Source organism: Podarcis filfolensis (genome assembly GCF_964270895.1).
Source record: "Podarcis filfolensis genome assembly, chromosome: Z".
Classification (NCBI taxonomy): Eukaryota; Metazoa; Chordata; class Lepidosauria; order Squamata; family Lacertidae; genus Podarcis; species Podarcis filfolensis.
Genome location: NC_139617.1, coordinates 24,572,770 through 24,596,539, shown reverse-complemented (window position 1 = coordinate 24,596,539; position 23,770 = coordinate 24,572,770). Strand labels below are relative to the sequence as shown.

The 23,770-nt window shown below is 41.0% G+C and overlaps 1 protein-coding gene across 5 annotated transcripts in view; it reads left to right on the top strand.

Moving 5' to 3' along the window:
- The window catches only part of GAB3 (GRB2 associated binding protein 3), a 77,695-nt gene that overhangs the window by 8,843 nt on the left and 45,082 nt on the right, over positions 1-23,770 (top strand). The window contains exon 1 of one of the 5 annotated variants that reach the window (XM_083595990.1): positions 12,677-13,193. The exons of 2 other annotated variants lie outside the window; for them this stretch is intronic. Coding sequence is in view for 1 of the 3 variants with exons in the window: in XM_083595986.1 (XP_083452112.1) it covers positions 16,144-16,212 (69 nt within the window). In the remaining 2 variants the exon portion in view is untranslated. Of the gene's footprint in view, positions 1-12,676; positions 13,194-15,619; positions 16,213-18,277; positions 18,366-23,770 lie in introns of those variants that run through there. 2 more of the 5 variants (XM_083595986.1, XM_083595988.1) reach the window with 2 other exon arrangements.

Below are 23,770 nucleotides of genomic sequence, written 5' to 3'. Positions count from 1 at the left end.
ACCATGAGCATTTAAGGAAATCAGGCCTGAAATCACCTTGAGGAATCTTCTGCTGTCTCAGTTCATGTGTATCGCCACATCCACAACTTAACTCTTCATTTGCTTTAAATGTCATGTCTCCCCTTTCAGCTAGTATAGGAGAAGACGTTTTCTCCTCCTAATTAGGAACATACAAAGGGACTATAGAAGCTGCCTCACGTGTGGGCCGGCCATTGGTCCACCTCACTCAGCATTGTCTACACTGATTGGATTTCAGTTGGAGTCTCTCCTAGCCCGGCCTGGAAGTGCCAGTAATTGAACCTGGGACCTTCCGTATGGAAAGCAGATGCTTTCCATTAACAGCTTGAAACTCCCCTCAGCCCCAGCCAGTGGGAGCTATAGTACAGCAACATTCAGGCACCAGGTTGACTGTCTCTACGCTACCGTTTCCCTCACTAGTCTCCCTCTGTTCCCCAATGAAACTGATAAGCTGTTTGGGAAAAGCTTTGTCAGTTTTATTGATTCCCTTATCAGTTTTCTTGCTTAGTTAAAAGTATTACCGCAGCTCCCTGTATTTAAGCTCTTACTTGGTAGGCATTGGCAATAAGGAATTCCATGCAGGAGAGTGGATGGTCTGGTGAAAGAGGGATGGGGGGGCTCTGCCCCTCCTCTACACCCATCTTAGAAATTAAGAGGGTTGACGAAGCCTTTTGGGACCCGCAGAGAGCCCAAACAGTAGGTGGTTCTGGTTCTAGTGAGATGCAGAGCAAACTAATTCTGGTTTGTCTCCATTCTCTTCTCTGCTGAGTTATGCAAGGGGCACCACTGAGACGGAGGAGGAAACTGATAAGCAATGTTACCTGCCTGGACTGGTTGTAAGAAGGCAGGCCAGGTAGGAAGGCTCAGGGCAGACTGTGGTTGGTGGGGCAGTGCCCTGCCCCAAGTGCCCTAACAGATCAGCCTCTACTGGCTGACAGAGGGAAGCCCCCTCCTCCTCGAGATCCAGCATAGTAATATGTTGGGCTGCTGGAAGAAGGATGGTGCTCTCCTTCCTCTGCTAGTAATATTTATTTCCAGCCTAGTAACTCTTATGTACTTATTCACAAGGCTGCATCACTGTTTGCACAGGGGCTAAGTGTGCATACAAGCCTCCTTTTGAATGAGAAACAAGAACAACAAAGGACCATCAGCTGAGCAGCAGTGGCGGGCAGCAGAGATAAGGGGTGGCTGGATCAAGTTTTACAGGGTTGGTGAAATATCCTTCATCCTAATGTTGAAGCTTAGATGTTATGGGAGAACCACACTTTCTTTGTGATGCTAGTGCTGGGGCAGAAGGGGTGTGTGTAAATGTGCTTAACGCTTCTCCTTTCCACAATTTCTTCCTTTCAAATGAAACCCAGGCAGTTAAAAGCAAAAGAAACTGGTTTAAATCAAAATTATTTTAAATATTGAAAATGAGCCTCTTGAGGGAAAATGGGTGTTGGGTCACTTACAGGGGGAAATTAGCACCAAGAAGGGAAAACATACCTGCACCTGCACATTCCCCATCATCTCTGTATCTGCAGGGTTGGAGCCATGCATTTTCCAACATAATGTCTCGTTCAGCCCTTCGGATGAGAGGAACTGTGGATTAGGCTCTCCTTTTGGCTACATGCTGGCCCAGTCTAGTTGGAGAGTTAGTTGGGTTGAATGACCCAGATGCTACCTTTAGTTATTTTACATCTCAAGACGGTTCTGTATTGTTTATTCATCTGAGATGACATTTCTTTCTTTTTTTAATGGGAAAAATATTTGTGTAAAGAACATTGCTGTTCTTGGCATCTTGAGTGCAAAAATGTTCAGCAAAGTCATTTCCCTTGGACAATTAATTTGGGTGGTGCTGCAACAGACCTGAAGCCCCTGTTTAATCTTTCACAATATGTTTTCTGCTTTCAGGAATACCAGATTAGTGGTCCCTGTTCGGGGGGGGGGGAGAATGGCTACTGGCTTTGTATATCTGACACCTTAGGAAGGACTATAGTTGCTACAGCCACTATACATAGAAGCTGAAACAAAGGGAGTGCATGTTGGCGTATTAATAATCAGTCTAATAATGCTATCAAATATTGAAAGGAAAACTGTTGATGGGCTGCCAAAATGAAACTGATGGAAGAGTGTAATGCCACTTTAAATAGTTATTGCGGTCCACCTACTATTAGGCACCTTCTGCTTGGGAACTTCAGATCTTGTAAAGTAATTTGTAAAAAGCAGACTAGCACTTGTTATATGATTACACAGCTAAGGTTAGGATTAAGTGTGGAGTGAGGAATCGCCTCTAGCCTCATCCCCTCTCAGGAAGCCCTGGAAATGCTCTGTTGTTTAGTTGTTCTGATGAAACTGGGTTCAAATCCTGACATGCTGAAACTCCAGCTTCCCATCTGTAGAAATAGGGTGGAAATAACTGACCACACAAGATTGTTAATGAGGAAAACTGTACAGTCCTTTGCTTATAAAAAGCGCCTTGAGAATCTCTGCTGTAAGGAAATTGCCTTTCATATCTTGTGATTCCTAAAGTAAACTCTATATGTGGCAAACAATATAAATTGTGTGAATGACCCATATTTCATTGCTCATGTCTTACATAAACTCCTCTGGATTAGATGAGGTTATAAACAAACCCAGTCTAGAATCACAATTAGTGTAAACTGTGGACTCTACGCTGCTCATAAGGCAGCTGTTTGGGCATTTGAAAGAAACTGTTGCAAATTCTAGAGTTTACAGATGGAGGAGTTTACAATTCTGAAGATCTGTTACCAGGATGACAGCAATGGTAAATGCTAATCGACAGTTCATGGGGTTGCTACCTCTTTTTTTCCCACAGTCACAAAATCTGCTGACAAATCCGATAAATAAGCCTACTTCATCATCAGAAAAGCTCCTAAGAGCTTGGGACATCTCCAGGGTCCTTTGATAGTTCCTTCTAGGACTTAGAGCTGCCTCTCATCCAGGTGGTGTTGGAGGTGACTATTCCCAAGGATCTCTAGAAGACAGGTGATGATGATTAAATCAGTTTAAAACTATAGTGAGGCATGGAGATGGAGAACATGTGGCCCTCTAGAAGTTGGTCAGCAACTCCCATTGTCCTTGAGCATTGGCCAGGAGTCCAACAACACCGGGAGGGCCACAGGTTCCACTTCCCTGGTGTAGTGGACTGTGCATTGTTTCCATGGAAATTAATGGTTTAAACCCTGCAGCAAGGTTGTAAGGGGCAGCTTTTATTTATCTATTTAAGAATTTATAAACCACTTTACATTGGAACAACCAAGCGATGTATAAATATTTTGTATTTCCTTTAAATGGCATGACTCAGAACAGTTTTTATTTCAGTTTAGCAAAACCAGCACACACTCTTCACCATTTTGAACTGAAAGAGGATCCAGGACAAATTTGTCTTGCTTTGAAGGGGATTAATTTTACCCTTGACTTACAAAGGCACTTAAGGGAACAGCTGCTATTTCTCTTTCTTCTTTGAGAGAACTAGGTTATCACACCACACGTTCTGCACAACACCTCCCTCCAAATAATTGGCCACTTCCACATCCAACTTCTTTGAAATTCATTTATTATGAATTCCGAGCTGTAAATAGATAAAAGTGAACCAGCAGGGAGTTGTGGTTTTCTTTGCTTCTGGTTATGAATCCCCCCTTTTTTGCATTCAGTTGCATCCTAAATCTCCAAGATGAATGAGACAACCAGATAAGGTCCTTGCCAGATATGAGGAATATGAACTAATGACATCCTGCTTTTTGTTTACTCATCTCAGAGCACCAAAGTTGGTAGGACTGCACCAAGACAGCATCCTGAGTTGCATGGCTGTGTATCAGCTTCTGAACGAACCTAGGCCAGGACTGCATTCAGAAAGTACTCTCTTCTGCTTTCCTGATGTTTACTCTCCTGATATTTTTATTTTATTTTATGTGACCTTTCACATGACATAAAAAACTGCTTATGAAAAAAACTAGCAGAATCTAAAGGAAACTTAATACTGATTTCTGTGTTAATTGTTTCCAGAAAATAAATCTGTTTGCAAACCTATTATCCGGGAATATTGTGGGGCAAAATTTGGGGCAGTGTCCTTGCATATACTTTTTTCCCTGCAGTTTTCATTGGTGAATCATGGGGGAACAGACAAAACAAACAAAAAAAAAATTTCTTTCCAGTAGCACCTTAAAGACCAACTAAGTTAGTTCTTGGTATGAGCTTTCGTGTGCATGCACACTTCGTCAGATATCTGACGAAGTGTGCATGCACACGAAAGCTCATACCAAGAACTAACTTAGTTGGTCTTTAAGGTGCTACTGGAAAGAAATTTTTTTTTTTTGTTTTGACTATGGCAGACCAACACGGCTACCTATCTGTAGGGGGAACAGACACACATTCTCCTAGAGGGTGGGAGGGTATGGTGCATGTCCAATTATGTCTGCTGTTGTAACACACCACAGCCACTGGCATGTATGCAATTTAGTGCAACATGACAGTAAAGCAATCAGGTAATGCAGTGTAAAAAGAACGTCGGAAACTGGGACAGAAACACGAGCATTGTAACTATTTCTTTACTTACTTACTTACTGCCCTTCATCATAAGATCTTAGTGAGGTTTTTCTTAAAATGGGTATTTTTGGAGGTGGGGTGTCAAATCCTGCCCAAAACTATCCATTGACCATGAAAGCTGAGAAGATACTATCAGTTCTACTTGGAGGGGATTTGTGCAAATCCAGGGTTTCCTCAGGCCTACTGATACCTTCCTGTTGTGCATGGGTGATGCAGCTTCAGCTGCATTAGTATAATAGTGGAAAATAATACATGATTATTTTAAAATAAAAATGCTGCTTTGAAAAGCAGCAAGTGAACTGGTGTATCTTGAACGGGAAAGGGGTTGTTGTTGGGTTTTGTTTTGTTTTTTTGGTCCAGAGGGTAAGAATGCTGATTGAGGCATTGTACTTTCAGCTTCTGAGAACATATGATTGAGCCCTCCACTAATTAGTCAGCAAATACCAGAGATGAAATTTAGGGAATTTCTTCCAAAGTATGTTCACTGACCTGCCGGTTAATGATGGAGTTATTCAAGCCCAGTTGCTTAACTTTTCAGAGGAGAACTGTTGTGTCATCGCAATGCTCTGGTTCCATTCTCCCCCCCCCCTTTCCTTTTCAGGAATCAAAACTTGAGGATAGAGCAATAGGTGAATTATAACAACAAACAACCGTGCATACAGTTTGATGGCACCTTTCAGCATCCTTGCTGGGTTTTCTGGAAACTCTTGTCACACAAATGGGAATAATGACTAAATACTGGGCTTGATCTAAGTTAGTTGAATTTGGGTACCTTGGGACAAGTTAGTCATGATTTAAGTCCCATTGATTTCATGACTTAAATCATGACGAGCTTGTTTCAATGATTTCAGTGGGAACCACCTGAAACTGGTTTAGTCTGGATCCATCTCCAGGATGGCCAATTGTGTATTTCCAAAATAAGAGAAAATGTGCCCCCACCACCTAAAACAAAAAGTACAATTTTGCATAAAATTTGTATGTACATATGCAAATTTAGAAATAGTTACTGCAGTTTGAACTGAAATACAATACCAGAGTAGGAAAGATTATGACAAGGGGATCTGTTTGCCTACCCCATCTGCTATCCAGATACTGTTCGTTGCCAGTTTCAAGACTCCTGCTCTCCCTTGTTACAGTTCTTTTAACTTTAGACTACACAGGTCTTCACACAAGAGGACCTCTTCACACAGAGAACTGTCCTCTGTAAAGCAGGGCCCATGGCCACCCTATCTAACTCACAGAGACTTTCCGAACCCCACATTGTGATGGGGCTGTTTATTCCCATCTGTTTCCCTTATGCAGTAGCTATGCATGTAAACTGGGTCTTCGGCTGTGAGTTCAGATCTTACCTCAACCCATACCCTTGATGCCTTTCTATAGAAAGGTGCCAATCAAAACAGCATTTGCAAGAGGTACCTACTTAGGGAGGAAAGGTGAGGTGAGGATTGTAAAGCACATTACACATTTATTTTTTTAGAGATGCTTGTTCAAAGATCAAAACAGAAGTCTCCAAAGTAAGTAGTTTTGGTTTCTATTCATGCTGTTTATCCTTCCCTCAAAACATAGTCTTAAGTTTAAGTGTAGATGCTTGGATTAAAACATTAAATTCTCGTTTGGGCATTTGGACCTTTGTCATGACAGTTGGAGTGCTGTTGTTTAGGATGCCAGCCATCTATGCCCCATTACAAGTTAACATTCCAGTATTCCTCTCATTGTTTTTGTCTTGCAACAGTCAGCCAGAATGCTGAATCATTGTTGAGCTGTTTTGCCCCTTCCAGGTTTCCCCCGTTTCCCCCCTACTTATGCAGTCTTTGGGGTTTTTATCGGCCCCGACTACTTTCCTCTGGAAGGTTGACCATGCCCAAATCTTGCCCTTGGGCTTTAGGATGTTCCTCATGCCTGACATACAGAATATAGAAACCTGAAGACTGAACTAGAAAAATCTTGGATGAAATTAAGACATTCCTGTCCTCTTTTTCCTCAGGTCTGATCATGAAACCTTAGATTTTAGGAGCAGCATATTTAGCAACTGTAGTTTTAAAGATGCTTTCTTATAAAGTTACTATTTCATTCGTGGATAATAAACAAATGCTGAATAATATTGCTGGAGCTATCCTTTGGCCCTGCAGTATGCTTATTGTTATTGTTACAAGGATTTAAATCTCTTATCTGAAAGTAAAATTATTTTGAAAATAGAAAGCACTTCATGTATAATGCAGGTATATTGACATGTGCATTATACACCCACTTTTGATATTTACTAGTTCATTTCTTTGTTTTGGCTATTAAGGCATGGATATTACTGGGAAATAAATCAATATGGTTTCTTTGTTTAGATGGCGGCAGAAAAGAAATCATGCTGTTAATACGTACAGGTTGCCTGATTATTTCTCTGTTGGATTTGTTCTCTGCATTAGTTCCCCAGGATTTGAGAAGGAAAAAGACTGTAGCTCAGAGGCAGGGCACCCTCTTTGCAAGCAGAAGGTCCCCAGGTTCAATCCGCTGCATCTACTGTGGGTGTGTAATGTGGGTGTTTGCTAGTAAAATCTCTTGTCTGAAACCCTGGAGAACTACTGCTTGTATTTGTTGAGTAGCTGTGGAGAACCTTGAAGTTAAAAGGTCATTTCCCTGCTTTTGTGGTAACGTTTTCAGGGTAGGATGAGTTATGGACTGGGCACTGCTTCCCATCTCTCCTCCTTGTTGTAAGTGAAGGAAAGAAGGTCTAAGAAAGCATATTTGGAGAGAGAAAAAATCTCCCTGGCATACATCCACACTATACATTTAAAGCATTATGCCACTTTAAAGAGTCATGGCTTTCTCAAAAGAAGGGTGTAGTTAGTTAAGGGTGCTCAGAGTTGTTAGGAGACCCCCTCCCCAATACACAGAGCCACAGTCACCCAAATGGTTAACAATCAATTCTTCTTCCCAGAGAACCCCAGGCATTGCAGTTCTGTGAGGGGAATAGGGGTCTTCTAATAACTCGCAGCACTTTTAGCAGTTCCCAGCATTCTTGGGGGCTGACCTGGCTCTTAAACCATAGTTTAAGTAGTTATTTATGTGTATAGTGCATATGTGGCCTATGTGAGGGTGTAAGTACTTTACCTTCCACTGTATAAATTTATATGTGTATATATGTACTTATAATCTCCTGCAACCCCCACCTCCCGGGGCGGGAAGCACTTGGATCAAAGTATCAGTAAGGCCAGACACTCTGAAAGCAGTCAAGTGAATAATAATCTCTAAACTATCTTGTGGCTTTTTATTTTCTAGTAAATCAGATAGAACGGGTGGAAACATTTCCAAGTATTTTGTGTTCGTGAGTTGTCTATCATGTCAGTCTATTAGCTGGCTAAAAAGTGAGGGACAAAAAAACGGTCAAATCCCCATTTTGAAAGATGTGAGTGCCTCAGACTTTGAAATTAACGACTCACAAGTAGCTTTCCCTGCTTAACTTCCTATTTTTGAAAGAAACAACACAGCCACACACACAACCACAGTCTTTTAATATACCCTGACGTATATTGTCACCAAAACTGGATGATGATCAAAGTGAAAACCTTTTATGTGGTAAAATTCAAAGCAGAAGACTGCGGTAGTGATTATACCAGCGTGAAGCTTTATACTGTAAAACGTTCTCAAAGTAAAATCACGAGGAATGCAGGAACGTAGTGCACCGTGTGGAGAAAGAGGTTAGAGATATTTTCTCTCTCTCTCCCTTTTTCTCATAACACTAGCACTTCTGGACCTTTAACGAAGCTGAATACTGAAAGGTTCAGTCCAGACAAAACCAAGTATTTCTTTATGCAGTACATAGCTAGATGTGTGGAATTAGCTGTCGCTGGATGGCTATCAGCTGTAAAAGACAATTACAATCCATTGAGGATCAGACTTTTGACGGCTCCTATCCACTATAAATTTGCTCTTCCTCCACTGTTGAAGGTAATGTGCCTCTGAATATCAGTTGCTGGGAGGAGTCAGAAGTGGGGACAATTGCTGTTGTACTCAGGCCTGCTTGCAGGATTCCCAGAGGCATCTGGGTCACCTTTGTGGAAATCAAGATTCTGGACCAAATGAGCCTCTGGCCTGATTCCACAAGGCTCCTCCTATGTCCCTAACAAGAGTTTGCTTCTGCCCAGTTCAGCTGTGATTGTCAATTTAAAGAGCAAGCTGGTTACAAAGTGTGGGGGTGGGGGAGGATCTCAGGGGCTGATGCAGTTTTGGGGGTCCCTCAGGCTTGGGGGATGCTTAGGCATTTCCTTGCATGGGCTCACCTCCTGTCACTGCAGTCTGTTCACTTGTCCAATCTGTATTAGCTCTTGAATGCTCAGAGAGGACTGGTAAGCTAGTAGTAATGGTGCAAAGGACATGAGCAGGACCAGGGGGCTCTGGGGGTTGCAGTGCTCCCCCATGGGCGCCTCAACAGCTGCCCAACAATGCCTGCCCTGACGCCAGCCCTGGGAATGCTCTCAATCAATATATTTAAAATAGATTTTTACCATATCCGGGTCATAAAAGTCTCTCATCCTGTTCCGTACCACTGTACAGATCAGCTCTGTCATCTCTGACAATATTGATCATCCACTCAGAAAGGGAGTAGTTCAGCTTCCCTCCTCCAGTCCTCCCTCAGCCTGGCATGATCAGCACCGTCAGAGAGCTGCTGTTATTGATCAGTGATCTGTGCATATTGCAGGTGCACTACAGCTGAGACCCATCCCTCGGTGATTCAAGATACAAGGGGCCTTCCCTCAATTGCAGGCTGCTTGGAAAAATCATTGTGCAAATCCTTGTTTCTGTGCATGGATCCCTGTTCCTGGACCAGGGCCAAATAATAGTAGGCAACAATTACTTTACACTATGGGAGGCTCCAAAAGCATCTCAACCTTTGCTTAATCTTCTCTCAGATGGAGGAGCTAGAGTCATTTAAGATTCTTACATTCAAATTTACTAAAAATATAACTAAATGAGTTGTCTCACTTTCTTATAACAGGCGGAATCTAGCCACATATTAAAACTGCTTTGAAAATGCTTTTTTAAAAAATGTTTTTAAAAATGCTTTGAATTTTCCATAAGGCTCACCATCACTATCTAGTGTCACATTGTATATTGTACTTAAGACACACATAAAACATGCAGCTGTATAGCTGAGTCTGCTGTCTTTCCCCCAAGTTAATCTTCAAAACCATCCAAGTTAGGCTACAAGCTTCATTCATGGATCTGGGTGTGTCTTTTCCTGTCTTCAGCCACAGATCCAATGGCACATCCATTATTAAGTATTCATATTGATTTTAACTGTATTTGTGTTGATTCATTTATTTCTTGTGTTGTTTGTGTTGTATTGCAATTTGAATTCCATAAGAAATTAAAGAAACAACAAAATACATTTAAAAATCATGCAGCATCAAGCACAGCACATTACAATTGCTACAACAGGCACAAAAATCATTAAGTGGTCTGTCAAGACCCCCAGCAATTTTCAATTTTGCGGGGGAATCTCTGTTTTAAGCGAAACCTATAAGCACCATTAAAACAACTACAGGTTGGTCTCCCCAAATCTGTTCACTTTTAAAACCCTTTTCTCCTATTGCCAGCTGGTCATTTTGTTTTCCAACCACAGGTGTTGAAAACTGCAGCCCATTTCCTTTTGATGGTTGTGGTTAGTTGCACACAACAAGTTTCTTATTGTGGGTTTGGTGTATTTTTTAAAAACAAAGACCTGCTCTATTGCCATTCACTTTACAAAAGCAAAAATAAAATTGTAGAACAAGAAAGCCGTGTGTGTGTGTGTGTATAAAATTTTTTAAGAGGACTTCATTGTTCTTATCTGAATTCATATCCTGTTTAGGATGCTGTGTGTGTGTGTGTGTGTGTGTGAGAGAGAGAGAGAGAGAGAGAGAGAGAGAGAGAGAGAGAGAGAGAGAGAAACCCAACAAAATAATTACTGGAGCATTGGGTGATATCCAGCTGAGTCATAGGTAGAACAGACCCATTGGGTATATTCTGAGCATGACTAATGTTGGATATCATCCATTGTTTCTCTCCCTCCACCCCCTTTGATAGTATCCAGAAACAAAGATTCTTGGATGGAAAGTTCAATAACAGAAGTAACTGTTCACGGCCAAAGTGATGTCCACAGTAAAATTAGCTTCAGACATCCATTTTGAGAGTGTGTGGTTGCCCTCTCTTTTGCTGCTTGTTCTTTATTCTTTATTTCTAGGAACATTAAGCATTGGCCCATCTAGCCCAGTATTGTCAGCACTTCCTGGCAGTGGCTGTCCAGAGTTTGAGACAGGAATCTTTCCCAGCTGTGGCTGGAGAGATCTTCCTACGACCTATGTTTGAGTTGACACCCTTCTCCAGTGTTCAGTTCTGATAAGTACAAAATCCAGTAATGCTTTGTGCTTGGTTTGTTTAAACAAATAGGCTATGATGTATATATATATTCTGCAGTCATCATTGTGTCCAGAAGGGAACTCTTTTCAGAGTTTCTGTAGCAACGTAATGCAGCCTATGCAGATGTAGAGAAAGAAGAAAAGTGGAGAGTTAGCTTATCAGAAATGAATCTGAGTGAGACAGCAATTTTAAGAGTAAATTATTTGGAAGTATTGGCTTCTGAAGGAGGAGTTCCGAGGAAGCAACAACACCCCCCCCTTTCAACATCATTTTATCAATTGTTACAGCAAAAGCACTTCCATGGCAGTCTGTACTAACGGTTCCAAGAAGTGCTTGTTGACGTGCCTGCATCCTGAGGCAAGGGCTGTTGGGAGGGTCCAAGGCAACGGGCCTATCACATCTCAGCTGGAGTCACTTTGAACAGAGTTCAAAGAATTTCAAATTCTTTCCCTTCAGTCCTTTGCGTGTAAGACAAATTCAAGAGGCAAAGGTCTTTCTCAGATGTGGAAGTGTGAAAGAAAGCTTTTCCTATTGAATTTCTGCCTCCCTCAAATAAAGCCTATCAGATATAACAGTGGCAAATTTAGGGAGGAGCTGAGAACTGATGTATATTGTATTACACAACCCTGTGAAAAACTAAAAAGAACACCCACAAAACCTAGATAAATATACTTTAAAATATTCTGCAGTAAGCTTCAGAATAGCAAGTTTCTTAGCAGAAAGCTATTACATACCAAAACTCTCCACAGACCTATGTATCTTTTTTTGCTTTAAAAACGAAACAGCTTATTGGGGGTTTATTCCAGATACTTATGCTCTGTAATTAATGAGAGGGTTTGTTTTAACTCTTAGCATTCTGTTCTGTTCTATTCTATACTTTATTTATTTATGCCGGGTAGCAAATTTACAGAAAGCAACAGGAGGGATTTTTCAAAGTAGCTGAATGTTGTTTCTATGTATGAATGTGTAGATAAATGTTCTCTTGGCAAGTCCTTGTGTGAGTAAGCAGAAATAAATATATCTTTTTTTATTTCTATATCACATATGATACTGAAAGGCTCTAAACATGGGGTGAGGAACCTTTGGTCTGCCAAATGTTGTTAAACCCCAATATCTATCAGCCCCGGCCAGCGTGGTCATTGGCCAAAGACGATGGGAGTTGTATTCCAGAATGATCTGGAGGGCAAAAGATTTCCCATCTGTAGTCTAAATAATTGACTATACGTGTAAAACATGTACAGTAATGCTTAGGTCTTGCTCAGTGTCCAAGCTGTGAAAATTGTTACAGCATTTCCACAACAGATAGAACATTGAAAGCTGGTATTTCCATATTTGAAAATGATGTGATTAATACAAATTTTGAAAATGGGACATTTTTGCCTCTTACCACAGTGTTTTGTTTTAATTGTTTCATTAAGAAATGTTATAAACCACTTACTCAAATAATCCCTAAATTCATAGAATAATCCTAACAATTAATTCTATATAAGTAAGGGCTTATATCTGAAGTAGCACCATGTTTCTTGTTAATGCAAGGATTTAGCCTTGGGTTAGAATAATAGCACATGCAGAGCATATTAGTCTTCTTTTGTTTTTTAAAGCAGGTTACAAACATTGGTGTCTCTTGCATATTATTAACTCCAGTTTGGTCCAAGAGGAGCAGGATGAAAGGAAAAATATTCCTGGTTATGGAATCTGAGGCTTGGGGGAGCAGGGGAGTGTTGATTATTGACCAGATACACTGACCACACTATATTGCATGTTTTACATAGTACAGCCATGTTCCTTGTACCTGATATTATTGTGGGATTTTTCTCTTCCTCGTATCATTAATGCAGTGAGGGGTATTTTCTTTTCTTTTTTTAAACAACTAGCTATTTCAAGCTTGTTATTTCCTTGACCCTCAAGACCAGCTTGCTGTTGTTTGTTGATGTGATTTCTATAGTTACACTGGCAGAAATATGCTGCCTTTCTCATTTGGGCCCCTCAATTCCAGAAATAGCTAGATAGAGCAAAGTGTTAATAGCTGGCGACTCTAGACATGAGTCATAACCATGGTGGCTGTGATAGCAGTGGAAAGATGGCATTGATAAGGCTCCAGAGTGTATCTTTAATCTTTAGATGTCAGTTACCTAACCTCCTTGTTAGGTACTGGGAGATATCTGTGTCTTGGAGGAGACAGAGGCACAGGTATGGTAAGACAAGGACTCACGTGACACCAGTAGGAGGATCAGGTAAGCTGAGGTGGGTGGGAGAAAGCAGAATCTATACCAGAGGTGGAGGTATGAAGATAAGCCTCTGACCTGCTCTGAAAATATGCTAGCCTGCTTTCTCCAGATTTTTACCTCTTAAGTCACTTTACGCTTGAATGTGTCTACAATTGCTAAATGTATGGCTGGTTTTGCAGAAAAGCCAGGGGGCCATATGCACTATACATTTAAAGCAGAATTAAATGACTTGAAACAGTCGTGACTTGCCCAGAGAGTTCTAGGAGCCATAGTTTGTTGAGGGCGATTAGAGTTGTTAAGAGACCACCCCTCACAGAGCTACAATTTCCAGAATGGTTTAGCAGTGAGTCTTGTCTTCCCAGAGAGCTGTGGGAATTGTAGCTCTGTGAGGGGAATAGGGGTCTTTCAACACCCTTAACAAACTACAGCTCAGGACTCTTAAATCTTAGATTAACACCATGGCCATTTAAAGTGGTATAATGCTTCTTTAGGTATATAATGCATATGGGGCTCAGATTTGAACCGCAATAAAATGACTGTGGATAAACAACAGCTCTGCGGACTTTCCCTCAACTATAAGTGGCCTTCTGGACCAATTTCAAAATGGCAACAGCTTATGAAGGAGCTAGGAGGTCACTGTGGACCTGTGATTAACATGCATACAATTTGACTTTACCTCAAAGATCCTTTTTTTGCCAATCGTTCAGTGAAATAAGTACACCCCCCCCAGCAAGCCACCGTCTGAAAGTGGATGACAGATTTCAGTCTGCCTCAGCTGCCTATTTGGAAAGCATGCTGGCCTTGGGCAGGGGAAATTTTTTTGTGAGGATTAGGCTTTGAAGCTTTTCTTTTAAGAAGCAAATTGTTGCTCATAAATCTGAGGTTTTAATCCAGGGGATTTGTATGCATCTTTTGTTGTGGAATGTCTGCAGGTAGAGAGGGTCTAGATTAGAATGCTGTGAGAATTGTCTATGATAGGACAAATGATTGTGAGAACTCCAAAATGATGATTGCTTTCTGTTTTGAAGAGGATAGCACACGTGTGAGACCAAAAGACACTGTGTGTTTCTCGCTGGTTGCAGCTAGACTTGCGACACATAATTGCAAAAGGTCGTGTTGTCCATAGATTGCTGGTAGATAGCAATTGCAGAGAAGCTTAGTCATCATCACATTGGTGTCATCAAAGGCCAACTAAATCAGAATCGTTCACCACTGTTTGGAGTAACTTGGTTTCTTATATAATGGTGAATAATACAATGAAACCCCTCCCAAAGTACATTTCAGTTTGAAAAAAAATATTAATAGCAGGTAAGGTCGCAAATAGAAATTATGAAGATCAGGGTTAATGTATGGTCTTGTGGGCAGCAGCATTGTAATTTGCAAATCTTGGTTCACAAAAGGGGACTGAAAAAAGGCCTGTTGACTGAAACAAGAGAGAGAGAAAAGTAAAGAGAAATATGATGATATTTTGTTGCTGAGCTGTTTCTTCATGGTTCCTGATTGTTAGTATTTTTAAACAATTTGGGGGGGGGGAATAAAATATTGGTGTTTATTTATTTATTTTAGTTGTTATAGAAGTACTTTACCACCATATCCGAAAGTACCAGGGCAGTGCACACTGCTAAAACATAACTAAAAAAAAAAGGTTTGCTAATGCTACAAACAAAATATCCAACTTAAAATACTCAAACAGACAAGAGGAGGAGAAAAACAAGATAATAAAATAACCATATTATTTTTTAAGGGTTTAAAAAGAATGAATAGCGTAAAATATATTCCATGGTGTACAAAACATATCAAGTAATCACAAATGTTGCCAAATAAAATCATATTTAGTAGGAATGTGCCAACCATGTGATTGGTTTGGTCATATAAATCACAAACAACCCCCAAACTCAAGCAAAGTTGGAGGGGTCTGCATTGCCCTTGGTCTCTGGTATCTTATAAGTCAGTTTTCAAAAATGGCAAAAAAATGACTTTTTAAAATCCACAGAATAACAAGATACATCATTCTATCCTTGAGAAATCACTAAATCAGAGGCAGCTAGCACATAGAGAATTAATTGTTGGCAAACATAAAAAATAAGAAGCTTGCATCTGACTGGGCCCACTTCTCTATGCCCCCTTCATTACTGCCCATTTCTTTCTCTAGGCCAAACTGGTGCCCTTCAAATATTTTGGGCTACAGTTTCCATCAGTATAGCCAATTGTCAAGGATGCTGGGAGTTGTACTCTAACAAAATTGGGGGACCCCAGGTTGGAGAAGACAGATATAAACCATACTGAACTTAGATGGGCCTAAGATATATGGCCTCTTCAGTGACTGTGAGTTGTCATCAATATGAGTTAATCTGAATCAGGATGTTGGGAATTTGTAGTACGGCTCAAATAATAATTAAAAAAAAGCCTGCCCAAACACTTTAGTTAAAAAGTCACCTTGATCCTGAAGGAGAATTTCTTTTGTCGAAATGGAGCAGCTTCAATCTAGAGTTGTAGGTGGGCATTTAGCTGCATAATTTGTAATGTTCTTTTTAAAGAACTGAAACCTGCGCTAGCAGGCTCTGTTAAATGCCACTAACTGCTTTAAAGGTTAATGATCCAAATACTCTCTTGAGTTGTGCTCTTTATTCAGAATACCTCTTTGTTTACTTCCTTTTTTCTGTTGATTTAGTTATACAAAACGAGCACTTGATTTGCTATTACTTGTTTATAAAGTCTGTTCCTCTCTGAGGGCGGCTGCTGTGCTGGTTGCGTTGGTGTTGCTGTTTACCTCTGATGTTACAAAGAACACTAGTGTAGCACCCTGTATTATTCAGTGAAGGAATCCTCTGTTTTATGGGTGGCACTGAAAATGGGACTGCTGCATTGATATGGTGGTGTTGTGGTGAAATCACCATGAGTTGGCTGTTTGGGTGTGGTGTTCCGTCTTGTGAGGACTTCTGCTTGTTTCTGACACATGTCAAGTTCAGGGTTAAAAACCTCCTGGAAAATCTTTTTGAGCTGTGAGCTGAGACTACACAGGGTTGTGAGTCATTATTTAACCTTCATGGGATCAATCATCATGTACAGTCACCCGTTATTTAGCACCCAGGGCCTTGAGCTCTGTGGGGAAGCCCCGCTGGTGGTTCTGACATTTACAGAATGCTGTGGGAAACATGGGGCCCAGGGCACCCCTGAACCTTCCCCAGGCTACACCCTTTACTGGCCCTGCTTTGCACAGCAAACCAATGGCAAAACGTGGTTTCATTTCATTTATAGAGGTGCACACTCTGAAAGGGTGCAGAAGTGCCCTATGGCAGATAAACATGGAATACCTCAAGCAACAGTGTGTGACTGTGCGTAAGTAAAAGTGACTTTGGGGAGAGGTAAGAAAGGATAATACAGAACAGTCCTTTTGGTTCATTCATAGAATTCTAATATGTCATAATAACAAACTCTTTTGAAAATAGCCTGCTCAGCTAGATTGGATATGCAAAATACTTAAAAGTGATGAAAAATAAATACATGTAAGCAATAGGATGCAAAGGAAGCATCTCTGCTTCTTTTTGTGTCCTGCAAATCATTCCTCGTGTTCACCTTTTTGTAATTTTGTTTCTTACTAAAATTCTTCCTTTCAAAAATTAGTGTGCATATATGTGATTGTTCTTCTGAAGTATTGAAGATAGTGATGCAACTTGGAGGACCATCTACCATGAGGAGGCCACTTTCACACTCACCACAATGTATCTCCAGTCACTGGAAGAGATGTTATCATGGGCATTCTTCAGCTGCATAGAACAGTGACTTTTACCATGTCTCAAGAAGAACTGGAAATTGTGGCGTTAGCATGATTAGCATGGTTGGGATAAAATATGCCCTACCACATAGCCATACAGGGGCTGTAGCAGGGGCTCCCAACCTTCTGGGGTCTGTGGGTACGTTTGGAATTCTGAAAAAGTGATGTGGGCACCGCCACAAAATGGCTGCCTTTCATAAAATTGCTGCCTTGTCCCCTTTCTCAGAATCAAAATATTTTTCAGGATCACCTCCAAAACAATTTCCCCCCTTTCTCTCCAAGGATCAACCCCAAACTCTCTCTTTCAGAATCACCCTCTCCTAAACTCTTTGTCTGGATCACACACAGGACCCACCCCCAGGCACATAGGGCCTATCTCCTCAGAGAATGTAGCGTGGGCACTCAAACTATAGCATTTACAAAACACCCATCATGTACTAAAGTGGTGTCTGTATCCACTGTCCAGTAGAGTTGTTTTTAAAATGACAGTGATGGTGCTCTTGGGAAGAAATCATTCTCATGATTTGTTCTCTTGTATTCTCTTTTACCCTATGTTTTTAAAAGAACAATCTCTTTTAGGTCTGCTAGGAAACAGCCAAAAAAGAGTCCAAGAAAAATGATTTACAGTCTCTAAATTCAGAACTTCAGTGTCAGACTGTGTACACGCAGCCAAGGTTTCCCCCCTCCCATATCTTGGGTGAATTACAAAAGTGGGCTGTAGTGGAGACCACCCCTTCCTTGCACAGTTTTTATCAGCAGGCTTCTCTTTTATACATTTTGCCCTCCTGCGGGCCACCTAATGTTTCTTTCCAATTAGTCACCCAACAAGTAGTTTCTCCTCTCAAAAGCAGGCCTAACAGACACAGCTATCTATCAAGTCAGACCAGCCCTTGCTAACACAATTGCAGGAAGTTATTCCACATCTCAGACAATTCCCATTTCTATCTCTAGAAGAGCAAAAGGTCAGAAAACAGCAGGCAGTTGCTTTGCCAGCAATAGCAACATGGGCAGTTACACAGAACTCAACAGGGAGAGTATGTGGTAAGCGACTCTCTGCCCTCCCTCTCCCTGTGCCCCCTCCCATCAACTTTCTCTTGCATCAACATGCCTTGAGTTCCAGCTTCCGTGTGCAGCAAAAACGCAATTTACACTAGGTTTCAGAATTGGATTATTTCAAGGGGTTTCAAAGTTAGGGGTGGGTGGCCCAGGCAGTTGCCCAGAGTACTGAGCTGGGAGAGGTGTTTCAGAACATAAAAGGGAGCAGTCAGTTAATACTCCTGTTTTCCATTCAGATATCTCTGGAAAGACCACAAGCAATCATGACCTCTTCCATCTTTGCTTCTCAGAAAATGGCATTCAGTGACATATTGCCTCTAAGAAATCACCATCCATGATGAGCATAGGTAGGGAATCCTCACTCAGTGAGCCATAAAACTCAGATTCACCAGCTTTCCTTTCCTTTCCTTTTTTAAAGAGTATTTTAAATATTTCTAGCATTTGTAGAACCTGAGATATGAGGCAAAATTCACAGGCACTATTTATTTCAATTTTTTTGTGTGAGAAGCTACCCTGGTCCCCTCCTCTCAGTGGTTTACTGTGCCTGCCCACCCAGAAAAATTCCTGCAGACTCTTGTGCTCTGGGCTTCCGCATAATCATTGTTGCTTATAGCTGTTGATAGTTTTATCCTCAGTGAATTTAGAGTGTCTGCCTTAGGCTATCTACTAATCAGCTAAAGTAAATATACAAACAATTGATTTTCTCTTATAATGCTGGCACCACTGACCAGCATGACCCATGTTGCGTTGACATTCACTGTCATTATTTCCAGGAAAAATTACAACATAAGTGTGTGCTCAACAAACGGTATACATCTGAGTGGTTTGGGCCAGCTCTGCATCTGAAGATTCTTTTTTGCCTTGTAGGATACATCAGTCAATCAGCATGACAAAACTAGGAAGGCGATCACACCACCAGTTGCTCAGTTTATCTTTGATACCAGTCTTTGCCAATCTGATATGCACCAGATGTTTTCGACTGCACCTGCAGCCAGCTCCAACCAGCAGTTCAGTGTGACTTACTTCTGAGTGGTCATGTACACAATTGTTCTGTAAATCTGTTAATCATTCAAGTTGCCACAAGGTTATCTGATGGTTTTGGCCCAAAGAGACTAGTATATCTAAAGAGACTATCATGACCTCTCCAGAATGAATGAGAGAACGGTTTTGGGACATTATCAAGCAAATAGAAAAATAGGTTGACATGCCTTTGGAGACATCGCTAGGCTTATGCTCATTGAGGTTATTGTTTAATGATTAATTATGGAATTCACTGTTGATGATGATAAAAGTTGACTGCGTCGTCACCCCCAATGTCATTGAAATCCAGATGGGCATGTGGGATGCACATTATTGTCTTCCCAAAATGCTTTACACATCTTCCCCCTGCTGGATAGCTCTGCATTCTGCTTAGGTTAGAGGAAAAATTTAGAGGTCAGTGGTGAGAATAACAACCCTTTTTCATGTCCAGACTTTGCTGAAAGGTATGGTATGATCATTTTTAATATGGTGATTTTATACTTGCCTGGTGGTAGGGAGTGGAAGGATTTGTTTTTCTTCCTGTAAGTTTTTGTTTAATTTGTACTTTCCTCTAAACAATATCAGAGATAGCCATAACAAGACAACAAAATATTCACCTTTGTGCTGAAACTGAGGCATCAACTCCCACTGATTTACTTAACTCTCACTACCGCTGAAACTAAATGGGATTCCAGAGTGCTTAATTTTGCTTTGTCCCATACATTATTTATTTATTTGTTTGTTTGTTTATTTATTTATTTTATTTTATTTCTACCTTGCCTTTCTAGGGTAGCTTTTAGGACAAGCCATCGAGGAGAACATTTTGTTGACTGCAATATAGAGGAGTAATTTTATTTGTAGGGGCAATTATGTTGTTCTCTTGTGGATGCATTTGTGGTATTCATGCTATTGTTGCAGCTACCATTGAAAACAAAGTAGATCTTGACTTGAAGAGGCACTTTGGAGAGTTTTTTGGTTTCGTAATGTTCAGAATCTGATTGTCATTTTAAACACTAAGAAGAAATTTGAGAATTATAGGTCAGGTTGACTTTTAAGGCATCCAGCATTTCTATTTCAGTGGAAATATGGGCAGCTCTCTCCCCAAAACAAGAACAGGATGTGATGGGGGAGCCCCACACCAAGGCAGGTCTGGGAGGGTAGGACAGGAGGAACCTGTGCCTCCTAAGCTAGCTTAATGCCCTCAGGTGTAGAGGGCTTTGTCTCATTACCATTGTGGAATCTTGCTTGTGCTCACCATACATTCAAAGCTCTGTGATACCACTTCAAATAATCATGGTCTGGCTTCCCTCAAAGAATTCTGGGAGCTCTAGCTCAGTGAGGTGTATAGGGGTCTTCTAACAACCCTTTGTACTCTTAATGAAATACAGCTCACATAATTCTTTTGGGGGAAGCTGTTTAAAGTGGAATCAAAGTGCTTTAAGTGCATGGTACAGTATTAATGTGGCCCAAGTCAGCTTAAGTTTTCTCCATGGAGTAGGGGAAGCTGGCACCATATTGTCTTGCACCTGGGCCGGTCCAGCAACCAGATGCGTTCACAAGGGCAGCTGTGGTCATTTCTTTGGTGGATGATTCAGTGTGGGAAAGGGCAGTTGGAAATAGTTACTTCCATCAGCTCCCACCAAAGTTCTTCCATGCTTTTCTGCATCTCAGTTCATTATTGTGTGGTGAAGATAAACTGCTGAAGTAAGTCAGCTCTTTGTATATTATCCATTAACAGATTTTGAGGGTTCATTCAAATAACTATCCAGTCCAACTGCATGCTATTTCATCTCTCTTACTCTGCAGCTCAGTAATGAAATTCTCACTTGCGTATCAGTTTATATTTTGCTGGTGCTGGAGCCTGAGTGGCAGAGGTTCTTCAGTAGTGCTCAACAATAGGTACCACTTAATGAAGCAGCCCAAAGAAACTGAAAGCTGATGTGCTGCTTCTCATGCAAAACAGCAAGACTTTGCGGGGCACCCCAGTGAAACAAAGAACACTCATATCTATGGAATTCTACACGTGGTATATATTTTTCACAAAAGAGTAAGATATTTCACACAGACATTTTGTCTGAGCGCGCGCGCGCGCACACACACGTGTGTGTTGGTGAGTGCAACAGGTGGGGAGAGAGATTCCCATATTGGGAAAAAAATTAAAATGCCTGTCACAGATGGACAATCACATTGTATGTAGGGAGTTGGACAGTGTATGTACAGAGGTACCCTGGGTTACAAACGCTTTGAGTTACAAACTCCACTAACCCAGAAGTAGTACCTCGGGTTGAGGACTTTGACCCAGGATGAGAACGGAAATCGCACGGTGGCAGCAGGAGGCCCCATTAGCAAAAGTGTGCCTCAGGTTAAGAATGGTTTCGGGTTAAGAACAGACCTCCAGAACAAATTAAATTCATAACCCAAAGTACCACTGTATATCCGTTGAATTCTGTTTTTATCGATTTAGGGTTGCATCCAACTCAGAGTAGACTCATTGAAATTAGCAGATGTAAACAAGTTAAGTTCCTTGATATCAGGGGTATACCCTGAGTATGGCCAGTGGTGGATATCATATCACCCTAAGTAATTTAGATTGTAACTCATAATGAGCACAGAATCATTTTAAAAAAATGAATATACAGCACAATAAACCATTTACACAGATGGTTTGTGGCCCAGATATGTTTTTGTTTTTTTAATGTTCTGGCTGCTCTGTTATAGACCTATTTGTTTTAACATTTTAGTGGTACCTTGGGTTAAGTACTTAATTTGTTCCGGAGGTCCGTTCTTAACCTGAAACTGTTCTTAACCTGAAGCACCACTTTAGCTAATGGGGCCTCCTGCTGCTGCCGGAGCACGATTTCTGTTCTCATCCTGAAGCAAAGTTCTTAACCTGAAGCACTATTTCTGGGTTAGCGGAGTCAGTAACCTGAAGCGTATGTAACCCGAGGTATCACTGTACTTGATTTAAAGCATTTGTTGGCATTACATGTATGGATCTACAAGGGCTGCTTTGCCCTGAAATAATAGTTATTAGTGTCCAGGTAATAATAATACACCTGTATCTCAGAGGCACACCCACCAGTGCAGGAGGTATAAATACATATGAAACAATAGAAGGGTGAACCCTTTAGAGACAAGTCAGAATGTACTTCACAGTTTATTGAAAGTGAGAGTGAGACAGAGAGAGAAAGAGATCCAACATCGCTAATTGATGACAAAACAAATCAAAGTGACAGAATCCTTCAGGCGTTATAAAAAAGACCATCCAGTTATTGCCAACTCAAACACAGTAAAAAAGGGGGTGGTCTCTTTTGCATTGTTCAAAAAAGTAGAAATGCATGAATTACCCCCCCCCCAAAAAAAGAGGATACTTGGTTGCATAAAATTTGTGTGTTTGTTTCTGAATTTGCATTTTTACTTATATATTGTTACTATAATTTAAGTAGAAATGTAATATATCTCACTATAGTGGGGAAACTGACCTTTGTGCTCATTCAGTCTGCTGTCCTGGTGCAAACTGTTGATGGGTAAATTTAAGGCCCCACCTGCTGTCCGCCCTTGTGGTTCTTGGTCTTTAAACTACTTGGTCCATCAAATACAAAACTGCTTTAAATATCCTCTTACTATAACCCATAAAATTAGAGGATTGGCCTCTGAAAAGTAGACTATTATCAAAGCAGTTTACAGCAATAAAACATACAACTGTACAATAATACCATATTAAAAAGTGAAAAACAGACAACAATTAACCATTGAGGAAGGATGTATTCTTGATTGCCTGCATAGGCCTGGTAGAATAGAAAAGCTTTCAACAGGCATTCAGAAGTTTGCACAGAAGGTGCTTGCTGAATCGCTGTTGGCAGAGTATTCCACAGGACTGGGCCAATGGCACTAAAGTTTCTCATTGTTGTCAAATGAGCCTCACCAACTCAGGAAACGACCAGTGGAAGCCCCTGCAGATGATCTTGGTGATTGAGCTGAAATGGTACTATGAACCTGAGTTGTTCAGGGCTTTGTAAATTCATACAACAACCTTGAGTCTTGCTTGGTAGTATTGGACTTCCAGCTCGCAGTTTCCCTGACCAATTGGATTTTCTGATGGGGCTGATGGGTGTTGGAGTCTGTCAGACTTGAAGGGCCGTAAGTTCCCTATTCCTGTCAACACAGAAATGTTCAGATGGATTTGTTTACAGGCAGCCACTCCATAGGAGGCGAAAAGGTGACTTAACTTGTGCCAATCACACATTCTCTAATTAGCACCCATAGAACAGAATTTAGAGGATCCTGGGAGGAAGGAGATGGCATGGAAAACCCATTTGGTGTTTGAGGAGGAGTTCCTTGAGCTTCATTAAGATAACAGTTCTACCGTTATCCTTTTTTAAGAACAGTATTTTTGGGGGGGGACTTTTGCAGACAGCCTCTTTGCCCATTTCCTGTTTATGTTCCTTTTAGATCCGTGCTTTACCCTCATGTGAGATTAGACAGTTTAAGATGGGCTGTATAACTGTTGGCTGTTTTCCCCTGACAGTATGCTCAGTTAAGAAGACACCACAGCAAATAAAGATAGACTTGCAGGTATAGAGCGGCATACAAATTTAATAAATAATAGAAAAAGTACCCTGTTTGCTTAGAATGTAGCAAGATATAGCCAGAATGAAGTAAAACCAGTTAGCCAAAGGGATATGCCACCTGCATTGCTTCTCAACCTCTTAGTATCAATGCAACCAACATC